This window comes from Schistocerca serialis, chromosome 2, assembly GCF_023864345.2.
Source record: "Schistocerca serialis cubense isolate TAMUIC-IGC-003099 chromosome 2, iqSchSeri2.2, whole genome shotgun sequence".
Taxonomy (NCBI): domain Eukaryota; kingdom Metazoa; phylum Arthropoda; class Insecta; order Orthoptera; family Acrididae; genus Schistocerca; species Schistocerca serialis.
This window is the reverse complement of record NC_064639.1, coordinates 446131460-446143659: the sequence shown is the minus strand read 5'-3', so window position 1 is coordinate 446143659 and position 12200 is coordinate 446131460. Positions and strand designations below refer to the sequence as shown.

At 41.4% G+C, this 12200-nt stretch overlaps 1 protein-coding gene across 1 annotated transcript in view; it reads left to right on the top strand.

Moving 5' to 3' along the window:
* Nucleotides 1–11787, top strand: part of LOC126456061 (venom carboxylesterase-6-like) — a 46537-nt gene extending 34750 nt beyond the window's left edge. Inside the window, exons 7-9 of the mRNA XM_050091816.1 lie at nucleotides 606–771; nucleotides 10860–11041; nucleotides 11779–11787. Of these exons, the coding sequence (XP_049947773.1) occupies nucleotides 606–771; nucleotides 10860–11041; nucleotides 11779–11787 (357 nt within the window). The remainder of the gene's footprint in view (nucleotides 1–605; nucleotides 772–10859; nucleotides 11042–11778) is intronic.
* The last annotated feature ends 413 nt before the right edge of the window (nucleotides 11788–12200 follow it).

Genomic DNA, 12200 nt, shown 5'->3' with positions numbered 1-12200 from the left:
AAAGTATCAGTACTCTCTGTAGGAAACCTGCACTAATACTTGCACTTTTCAAGATGAAGTGGTCGCCATCTCGGATTGTGATGCCAGTGGTATCGCATACTTCAACATCGCATTCAAGTGCGAAATGCTCCATAAAACCTATAGACATACTAGTCGTGCAACACTGTTTCTTGAAATAGCTGTGTAGACACATTTGTTCCACAGAGCCAGTTTACAACTTACTTACATTATCAAACGACGATAAAATCATTTATTCCTCCACCATCTACGAACCAGCACTAGTATTTTCCCCTTTATCCCTGTATTGTCAATCTATTCTATGTAGTAGTATGAATGTCTGCTTTATGAAATGTATTTATTTCAAAGGAAAGCTTGAAAATATCTTTGCAACGGCTAAATAAACAAAAAAATTGATAAATAAAGAGAATCCGAGATAGCTGAAAGTATATTATTCATAAAGAGAAATTAACAGAAATTACAGCACATTATAGTTTACATAACGTGACGCCTCTCATCTTTGAATGCAGCAGATACCTGACATAAGTATAACGTTAAAGTGTATTGTTGCACATGAAATAACTGAAAATGAAAGTTTTCTGTGACAGGATACCAAGAGTTTGTTCCAATGTGTGTGGGTACCAAGTGCCGAGCCGGAACACGATGGAGCGTTTCTGACCGAACAGCCTTGGAAACTTGTGTCTGAGGGGCGCTACAATCTGGTACCTTTCATGGCTGGCGACACGGATCTGGAGCGTGTTGCACACACACAGCGTAAGTGAATTAAAATTTTCTCGTTCTTTTCTAGACATACGCATGAATACTGTAGTGAACCCTGTATGTCAGTTACATTATCAGGAGCTCTATGAAATATAAAAGTCCTTACACCAGTCACCAAGCGTCAATGACTAATGCAAACCACGACAGATAGTTCCATTGATCCAAAAGCACGACTTTCTTCTTTCTTCAACCAGTCTTCTGGCTGGTCTCATCAGCCCGCCACGTCTCCGCTTCCCATCTTTCTCTCAGAGAAGCACTTACACCCGAGGTCCTTCCTTATTTGCTCATTTGTTGTATATAAACCAGTCGCTGTCTTTCTCTCCAGCCTTACCCAACACATCTCCCTGAAGTTCCATGGAAGCTTTTCCTTAATATCTTAGCACATCACCTATCACCATTTCCATTATGCTTGTCGATATTTTCCGTAAGCTCCTCTTCTGCGAAGAATCTCATTTCTTGTCTTATGATTGATCCCAATATTCAACATCCTTCTATAGCACCGCATCTCAAACGCTTCGATTATCTGCTTTCCCAGGGATCCCACAGTCTGTTATTCCCTTCCAAACAATACTGTGCTCCCGACATAACGTAGGCATTTTTTCCTTAAATTCAGGTCGATGTTTGACATTAGTACAATTTTTTTAGGCAGAAATTCCCTCCTTGCCGGTGCTAATCCGCATTTTAAGTCCACCTTGCATCGTATGTAATGCGTTATTATACTTCTAAAGTAGTAAAATTATTTCGCTTCGTTTGCGTTACCGTCCTCAAATTTAATGTTGAGTTCATAGCTAATCTCATTTCTGTTACTCTTCATTAGACCTTCGTCGGTTTACTCTCAATACATAGCGAATTGCCTTTAGACACTTCATTTCATTCAACACTTCCGCAATTCCTCCTGAATTTCACTGAGGGTAGCAATAACATTAGCGAACGTTATCACTGATTTCCTGGATTTTAATCCTACTTATGAACGTTTCTTCCATTTACATCATTGCTTCTTCCCTGTATGGATCGAAAAATGTGCGTGAGCGACTGCTCCTGTGTCTTACTTCGTTTTTGAACCGATCACTTACTTCTTGGTCTTCCATATTGTTTCCTTTTGATTTTTGTGCATATTGTATATTACCCGTCTTTCCATATAGCTTAAAAACATTTTCCCGAGAATTTCGAATATCTTTCACCACTCTTCATTGTCTAACGCTTTTAATCGGTCGACAAATCCTGTGAAGGTATTTTGATTTCTCTTTAGTCTTGCTTCAATTATCGAGCGCGGAATCAGAACACTCTCTCTCTCTCTCTCTCTCCCTCTCTCTCTCTCTGGTACCTTTGGCTTTTCTAAAGCCAAACTGTTCGTCATCTAACAGGTTCTCATTTTTTCCACTTTGTTGTAAATTATTCTTGTCAACAACTTGGATGCGTGAGATGTTAAGCTGATTTAGCGATAGTTATCATACTTACAAACCTCTGCTATCGTCGGGATTGTATGACGTTTCTCCGAAAGTCAGACTCATAGATTCTACAAACCATTTTGAACGTCGTTTGGTTACCATTTACCCTAAGGATTAAAAATTCCAGAGGAATCTCGTCTGTAACTTCTATATTACTTGAGCGTAAATTATCCACATCTCTGTAGGATTCTAATCAATACTGGATGGCCTATATCTTCCATATCGACTCTCATTTCACATATCATGTGTGCTAGGTAAAATACCAATGTAACAAGGCGCTATATAATTTTGTGTACAGAAACAGCAGCAATATGATAAAATGGAAATTATTTTTGTTGTTATACATAGAAATGTAACTACAGCTTACAACATGTAAGGGGCGATCAAAAAGCTTCCGCTTAGGGGCGTTGCTGCAGCGTGTAGCGCGACTCCGAAGCGGATATATAAGCACCGACCTGTAGGAAAGGGGTTGGTGTGGCACTCTTGTCTTTCCGATTAGCGTTCCGTAAATCCGGATCGTGGGCGATGCAGACGTTATTACCATGTGCAACCAAACAGAACCATCCTGTCGTTATTCTTTTCTTTGCTGCCGAGGAACAAACACCGGTAACGTTATCGGAGAAAGAAGAATGAGAATGGGGGAGCATCTCAGTCGTAAGCGACCGGTGTGGAATGATGTGCTAAGTTGCTTGCCGGTCGCGATTCGACACAAGACGCCGACCGATCTGCGAGGCCAACCTCATTCAACTGGTGTCTCCTTCACTAAGGCGCCTTGCCACGGTTCGCACGGCTCTCCCCGCCGAAGGTTCGAGTCCTCCCTCGGGCATGGGTGTGTGTGTTTTCCAGTGGCGTAGCGTGATTGTAAAGGTTGGGGAGACTCTACAGTTATTATAGGGAGACAAAATAGTACAATAAACAATAATTTAAACAAATGAAACAAAATGCATCAAATAAAACAACAACAACTACTACTACTACTAGCACTACCTAGGCCACAAATAATAATAATAATAATAATAATAACTAACTTGTTCAAGAAAGGATGACAAATATGTAGATCTCCAGCAGCAAGAGAAGAAGCACTTATATTTTCTTGTACACAAGTGCAATGCGCCTGTCTTTTCTTTACACGAATAAGTCTATAACTCGGTCTACAAAGATCTGATCACTGGATAGCTCTCCAGGTAGTGTCTTTTCTATTGCTAACGTGCTCAAACACGTCAGCCGGGTGTTGGACGTTGAATTCCTTAAATAATTTTTCACTCGTTTAAGAGTACTCATGCTTCGTTCTCTGCTTGCTATAATTGCGGGTAGGGTCAAACCAAAAGCAGGAACTTCGTTGATTCTTCATACACAGAGTTTAAATCATTGTTGACAATGTACTTTAAGAGGATTCTTGGAGATAAGAGTTTTTTCTCATCAGCGTATATGTTACACAATTCATGCTCAAGTTGTTCTTGTTCGTAAAAAGGATATTGTTCTAATAACTGAAGCTGTTTCAACTTTGGGAATTCTTTTTGATAGTTTGGGAAACACTTTTCGTTCAGAAGTTCAACAAACTGAATTTGGGATAAAGTCTTTAAATCTTCTTTCCATCTGAACACTTTGCAAATCTATTACCTCGTAAGTTAATGCCCTGAGAGGAGTCTTTTGACTGTCACATGATAAGTTGCCATTCAAACACAAGTTGCATTAAATGCATTCATCAACGAATGTTTCCGTTCTTAATTGTCATAAGTTTCTCAAAACAGTTCATATTTCGTCGTGGCAAGCAATTATACTGACAGATTTTGACTGAAGAACATTAAAGGGATGATCGACATAAACAAATCACCCTCGGTAGAAGCAAAGCAAGTACACAAACGTAGCATCATCCATTCGTCGTTTCACTCCCGCAGCACAGCTCAAAGATTCTGGGTCCCATTGAGAGTCTGATCCATCAGTTATGTAATTAAAAGCACCATATAACTCTGAGAAATGACTAGATATCGTTGAAACTGCCTGGAACGAAAGTTTCAGCGAGTGTTGCTCGCGTATGGTAGCTTAAATCCTTTCTCAGTTAGCAACACAGTTCGTTTTGATGATTTGCTGAAAAACGAATGGAATTAGTACTATCACTTGCAAACATGCGTACTTGTCATATGATTTTGGAGGCATGTAACAGTATCAAAATCAGGTGGTGTGCGTAACAATGAATAAACAGCGCATGCAGACAGAACTGCTTCACCAATGTTGTAGTCCTCTTTCTCTGCCCTCCATTACTGAAGCGCCATCATCTGATTGACTAACCACTTTTCCTTCCACATTCCATTCTTTCAATACTGCATGAATAATTTTTGACAAACCTTCAGCAGTTTTATCTCCAGAAACATCGTAAAATCCAACGAATCTTTCCTCAATTTGGTCTGCAATACAGTACCGGAATATTATCATCGTTTGACTCTTGCATGACGTGTCTAATGTTTCATCAGCTTGAATCGAAATGATATTGCAGTTCTGAATTTCAGATTTTATTTCCTCATTAACTTCCAAAGTTATCATTTCTATTACATCATTCTGTATATCTGGAGAAGTTCCTTTAAAGGTTGAAGATGATGACAGATGGTCTCGGATTAACTGCTCTCCTTGAGCTAGTAAATCCCACAATTCCAGATAGTTACCGTAGTTGCTGGAGGATTAGTCTTCTCGATGGCCGCGAAAGGCTAGTTCTTGTTTACAAAGAAATACAATTGCCTGAATAAGACGAGCCAATACTCTCCTGTTGGATGCAACGTTCATTTTATTTCGTTGCCGTCAGACGCGCGGCTTCAGAAAGGGCGTGCTCAATTCTGCTTTTGCCCAATAACTGAAATGATTCTTTGTTCTGCAGGTGACGTTTTGATATCTGATGCTTCTGTGCTTTCCTGTCAAAGTTCTTTATTGTAAAAATGCCCTCACTGCACCATTCCTTTTCACCACCAAACAGAAGACATATATTGTGGTGTGACCGCCAGACACCACACTTGCTAGGTGGTAGCTTTAAATCGGCCGCAGTCCATTAGTACATGTCGGACCCGCGTGTCGCCACTGTCAGGGATCGCAGACCGAGCGCCACCACAAGGCAGGTCTCGAGATACGGAATAGCACTCGCCCCAGTTGTACGGACGACGTTGCTAGCGACTACAATGACGAAGCCTCGCTCCTTTGCCGAGCAGATAGTTGGAGTAGCCTTCAGCTAAGTCCATGGCTACGACCTAGCAAGGCGCCATCAGTAACATTGCATGTATCTAAAGAGTCTCACTTGTATCGCCACAATCTCCAGATGTACCAAAAGGATGGATTAAAGTTAAGTATTCCAGAAGCTACGTGCTTTTCTTTATAGCATTCATTACGTATCCTGTTTTAGACCTCACGCACCCTGCTTTGGATTAGAGTGTGCCTGTCGGCTTCCTCTCATTGTGTCTAGGCTGTCTTGTCTAGACACAACATATATGACAATATGATCTGCTATTAACTGCATTCGCAGTCAGCCAAGTATATTTTTCGTACCAGGCTATCTGAAAAGTGCGTTTTTGTTTGGCTTCACTTAAAACTACACTGAGTATAGGAAGAGGTCGTTTGTCCTTCAATTCGGACTTTTTTCGTTCGTTAATGTAGAAAAAGGCATTTTTAATAAAAATTCTATAAGGTGTTCAGTTGCTGGCTCACTCATGTTGGCGACACAACGAAAATATGCGCTAAAGTCACACAAGAATGACTATGAACACAAACCGCGCGACTGTTCACTTCCGTGCAGCATAGAAGCGGCAGAGACTAGTCTCTACACCTGCTAGTAAGTGCAGCGCACCGGCCTTCGTGGTAGAGGGAAAGTGGAGGGGAGCCGAGAATGCCACTAAAGCGCGCAGGCGCACACAGCCAGGTAAGGGAAGGGAGGCAGAGACTGGGAGCAGTCCAGTCTCAAGCACGCAAATACACGAATACTCAGGGTGCGGCGTGAGCTACAAAACTGATGTCTTCGCACATTTAGAGCTCTTAGTAGAAAGTTATTTATATTTTGTTATGAATTACTATTGCATCTTTTTTAAGCAGGAATACAGGGGAGACCGTCTCAAAGTCTCCCCTCACGCTACGCCACTGGTGTTTTCCTTAGCTTAAGTTAGTTTATGTTGGAAATTTGTGGTAATTCCTATAAGACCAAACTGCTGAGGTCATCGGTCCCTAGGCTTACACAGTATTTAATCTAACTTTAACTTACGCTAATGACAACAGACACACCCATGTCCAAGGTGGTACTCTAACCTCCGTCGGGGGCAGCCAAGCGAACCGTGGCAAGGCGCCCAAGACCGCATGACTACCCCGCGCGGCTAGTTTTGCAGTGATGGCGAACCGTCCGGCAAAATTGCGACACGGGGTGCTGCTGCTTCTTGACAACGCACGTCCCCTTATCGCACATGTAATGAATAAGTTACGCCAACTCAAGGGCCAGGCACTGACCACCCGCCCTGTAGTCCTGAGCTTTCGCCATGCGATTACCACACTTTCTGTCCCTTAAAAAGTGCCTTGAAGGGTCGACTGTGCTTGCTGGACGGGGATGTGCAGCAAGCAATTACGGACTTCTTGCAGAGCAGGACATTGTGTTTTACCTAACGAGTATCTTCCACCTGCTGCATCGGTGGTGTGATTTCCTCAGTGCACTCAGTTATTTTGCTTGATTGGCATACCAATTCTGCACCCTGAGTCTGCCGAACGTAAACTTTTTATCGACCCTTATAATACCAAGCTGAACATTTTCAGTGAGCCAAATAACATACACACTGGACATTAGAACACTAAATACGTGTAGTGTGGTATGACGATTTTGTATGACGATGCGAGACATCGAGTGCAGTGATGTTGTTTAACCCACAGTATGTGGGGTGTTCAGTTGACGCTAGGGATGGTTCTATGAGGTTTTGAGAGTGTTTTCCTAGCATGACAGGCTCATTTATTTAGGATGTCGTATGCATGATCCCGATTACTTGCTGATGCACCTTCTTTTTCATCTAAATGAGATGCTTGCTTTGGCCGCCCACATCTTCTAAGATGTCGCCAGCAATCTTCACAAGGCTGTAAATAAAAGATCCTGGTTTTACGAACTCTCGCATCCTATCGTACCTCGCCTGGCCCGATCTCAATTCAATAGGAACTATCCTGATATATCAAAATTCCCACAGACTGGTAGTTCTGTCAGATCTCACCCTCTATGAATGGCCTCAGGTACAGGAGGCATACCTGAAGAAACTTGTACGGTGTTAATCTGGTATGTTCTAGAGATGACTAACTTTTTCTCAGATTGCCAGCACCCATGAAATCTTCGGCGTGAAGAGCAGAAGAAAATATTTACAAAAATTAATCCTCAACGCAAAGTCGATTTATCTCAATATGTTTGTTCCATCGTTCGCCATTCCTTTGATTAGACGGCAAATTGCCCTTGACCTGAGATGGCTGGTACATGTTTGATCTGTCGTCAGACATCAGTGGCACAAGTTCTTCAGCTTACGTTTAAACATATCCATCAACGATTACGGAGTCCCTTTCCTCGAGCGTTTTTCATCTGGAGTCAACAAACGCAGCAGGAATTGTAGAACACTTGAATCAAGATATTATACAGGGTGTTCCGAAACTATTCGTTCAAACTGATACCAGAGGTAGAGAACATCAAAACAAATACATTTAGTCGTGGTACATGTGGTCCCTGACGGCAGTTTCTAATGGTTCAAGTGGCTCTAAGCACTATGGGAATTAACATCTGAGGTCATCAGTTTCCTAGACTTAGAACTACTTAAACCTAACTAACCTAATGACATCATACACATCCATGCGCGGGGCAGGATTCGAACCTACGACCGTAGCAGCAGCGCGGTTCCAGACTGAAGCGCCTAGAACCGCTCGGCCACAGCGGCCGGCAGAAGTTTCTAATGCTAGGGACTGTTTACGCAGAAGGTAGTTTAGCATGCGAATTACAGAAGAGACATTCCCACGAAATGCTCGAATGAGCGACCATTGGCCTCTATGCACGCAGTATATGGTCGGACCATTGACTGTCTTGTCCATTCGATGATTCCTGGCACGTCCGCAATCGCACTAGCAGTGACGGCAGTTCTAGCAACAAGGTCTTCTGTTTCCACAACGGTTTTGCATCAGATGCTTGATAAGACCCAGTGGAAGAATTCCAGACACTGAGGTGACCTGAGTGGCCACGCCACAGGGCCACCTCGGCCGAGCCATAGATTCCCGAAGGTGGCTCTCAGATGATTCCTCACAGCAGTGCTGGAATTAGAACCAATAGTTTCAGAACACCCTGTAAATATATTCTTATGAGATACGTTACAACTCTTTCACATAACTTATTGCGATAGTCTTCCGCCAGCATATCATGAATTTTATCGTTCTGTGATTTTCGGTGTTGCAGCCGAATTACATTTGCATCTTGCCACAATATTCTGGCTGACTACCGTTCAGTCGTCTTCAGATGAGTTTTACACTGGAAGATGGCTACATGGTTGTTAGCCGAAATGCTGTGACAGTATGTTGAGGTCATCACACTACAAGCCCAAAACATAAAGGAGTAGCAGTTACGCCAGGAATTCTTCAAGAATTACATGAAGTTATCGTTACTTTCTCCAGGAGAAACATCAACAACGTATCCGGAACGTGTTAAGCTTACAGTATCCATACGCTCACGTTTGAAATCGTTTATCGAGAGATTCTTTGTCTGATGTATTATATCATACTCTGCGTGGACGTAGATAGACTGATAATATAAGTGTTGATAATTAAAATCTTATAAGCGCACGATCGTCACGTTCATCTATTTCTACCATTTTGACAACAGACAATTACGCGTTTCAAGTGTTCGGAAATTTGAATACAACCGTTGAAGGAATCGTTCATATGAACAATTACGTCGCCTAACAAGAGGTTCCACTACTTCACAGAGATCATTCATTTATTAGCCCAATGTCGTTAATTTCAGGTACGATGCGTCAGCAAGACTGGTGATTGCTGATACAATGTGCACATTCGAAGTACAGAATTAGAACAGAGTGCTACTGTTCCGTATTATACGATCGCGAATTACACCAAAGAGATTCACAGCAGTTACGTGTTTGCAGGGCTTATGTCCAGAACGTTAATGTGAAAAGGGAACCTTAAGCGAGGGCGTATGTCAATAATGACTCTGGTAGGCTTGGAAATTTAACTCAGCGCGAGCCGCAACTCTATATACCGTACTACAGGATTCTGTTCTTTTAGTCGTTTTGTGGCCCAGAAGACACTAATAAATTTGCCATTTTGGTCGAAGTACTATATAGGACGCCTTCCTCGGTACATGGTGTGATAGACTATTTTGGAGAGGTAAATATCTCGAAATACGTAGATGTATAGATTATACTATGCAAATATTATTGTGTGGAAGATACATGTGTACTGTAATACAGCAAGCGTTAATCTGAACAAAGGACCCGTAGCGTAACACTTAGTCTGAGGCGGGATATTTAATGAGATGCAGCGGCAATGGAAATGACTAATTTTGAACTGAAATACGTTTTGTATAAATTTCCCGCTGTAGCTGACTCCCCATGTGTTACTGTTTTCTGGTCCTGTCCTTGTGAAGTCATGCACAGAGATCGCTGTTGGATAGCAATATGTTGGGTGAAGCGTGACCATATGAAAATGCAATACAGTGCAGCGAAATGGTACAAGAATAAACGATCTTCATATTTAACGCATATCGGACTGCAGGTTTTAAATTAGGTACTTTAACTAAATATGTGGTAGTACGTGGATAGCGCGCAAACATCACATAACCGAAGTATCGTACGCTTCACCCGAAGTATCGTACGCTTCACAGCGGAATGAAATAGCTGAAACATGTAATGCAGCTATGCAGGTAATTAGTGATACATGACTGGTATATGTAATGGATAATAACTCACTGTATGTCAAAGTAAGATTATTAAATATGGACGTCTTACTTTTAAGAAAAAGGTGAGTCCTAAGTAGTTGAAATAAACTAGTTTGTTTTATATAGAAGATGAATGAAAATATTGAGTATTATGAAGAAACATTTCTGATGGCGATGTAGTGATATCAGTACATCGAGATCAGAAACGTTTCTTTATAAAACTCAATTTAATAGATGAGGGTCAATATGCTACAGTGCCCAATCCATGACATATTAAATATGAAGCACGCTCATTTGGAATTAAACATTTTCGGTACCTTTATCATATTTGAATGTTAATTCACGACGAAGATGATGGTATAAACCAATGTGAGTACTCTACAAAAACTTTACGAGTACCTGAAACCTGTTGTATCTTCTCATTGTTATCCTGCTTACTACAATGCAAGTCAATGAGATGCAATAGATACACAGTCGAACATTGGCTGTAGGTCCATAAATAGTGGATAATAGAGATTACTGGTAATGTCTAATTTTCCCTTAAATAATGAAGTGTTCAACAAGGACAAAATAACTAAAACTCATTATTAAAAGTGAATCTATCGTACTGATGGTACCCATAATATCCGTCATTTGAATTTTAGTAATTTACATTACTATCTGGATTATTTGGATTATTTTCTAAAATGTTCACTATTTTCTGACGACAGCTGGAGGACAATTATCAACAGAAGCAGCAATAAAGAATCTCTACGACAACTTTGATGAAATAGTGGGGAACGATCTACGACTTCCGACAAAGGAGGAACAACAGGAAGGTGCTGAATCAATTAAAAAATGGTACTACAACGGCAGCGACATCACGCTGAAGGACAACTACACCACCGCTCTGGTACGTAACGACAGCGTCAGTTTCTCGAATCAGGGTTCCATTTCCAAGTACTGGCGATTCCAGAGTACCCTCTTTCTTCACAGAAATATTCGTGGCGTGAATGTCCTTTTTACTTGTTTAACTAAACATGGAAACATCAGGACCATTCATTACCAATACTTTTCCGATATCTATATTCTGAAAATCAGTAACAAGTGTGTGACCGAGGAGACGTTCTATTGATCCATACATTACACCCTTTTGAGTCATGGATCGAGAGTGGAGGCAGCAACTGCCTGTACTCCTCAGTATTGACCACTATTATTCTAATTTTGTCTTCACGATCACCATAATATCGGTATACACAAGCCTAACATCCGATTCTAAGATTTGTCTCAATATATTTCTGTGTCATTTACTGCGTATTTTCCGAGTGTGACAACTACAATATTTCAGACTTCTGCTACACTTTCTCGCTTATGAAACAAGGGCCTATGACTGAGAACTTTTAACATTGCAGCGTGTCAGCAATAGTGAATAATTCAATGATTATAAAGAATCCGCCTTGATTGAAAATAGAAACAGGATGTTGACCTAGGTTTCGGCGCGGTTACCACGCCTTCTTCACCACCTGATGATTCACGCCGCATTTCTTTGTTCAAACTCGGTATCTCTGATATGGGTCCCATACGCTTTAGCTGTATCCTAGTATGAACCACACAAATCTCTTGTATGCAGACTCTTTCGTATACAAACAGGTACCATAAAGTCGTAACCTGTTCTTTACTTAACTTCCAAGTGAGCCCTGAATATTCCCTATGAATATACGCTACACCACTCTTGTGTTTGTATAGCTGGCTCTACATGTGACACTAATCGTGTAGTCAAAAGCTATTCAATTTATAGCACACTAAGTTTTATTTCGGCCACATTCTCACTAAACAAGAATACAGAAAAACGGTTTTACAGGTCGTCCTGAGGAACAAATTGAGGACAGGAAACCATCTGCGGAAGCATAGAAGGTGTAGAGGCAAGGACGTGCCGCTATACCACCATTCAGCAGCAAATGAGTATTTCTGCGCTGACAGATTCCGTATGGAACTTAGCGCAATGAGCGCCACAACTTCCAGGGTGTTAGATCGCGTGGAACAGATCCCGCTAGTAATTAAATGGCCACTGA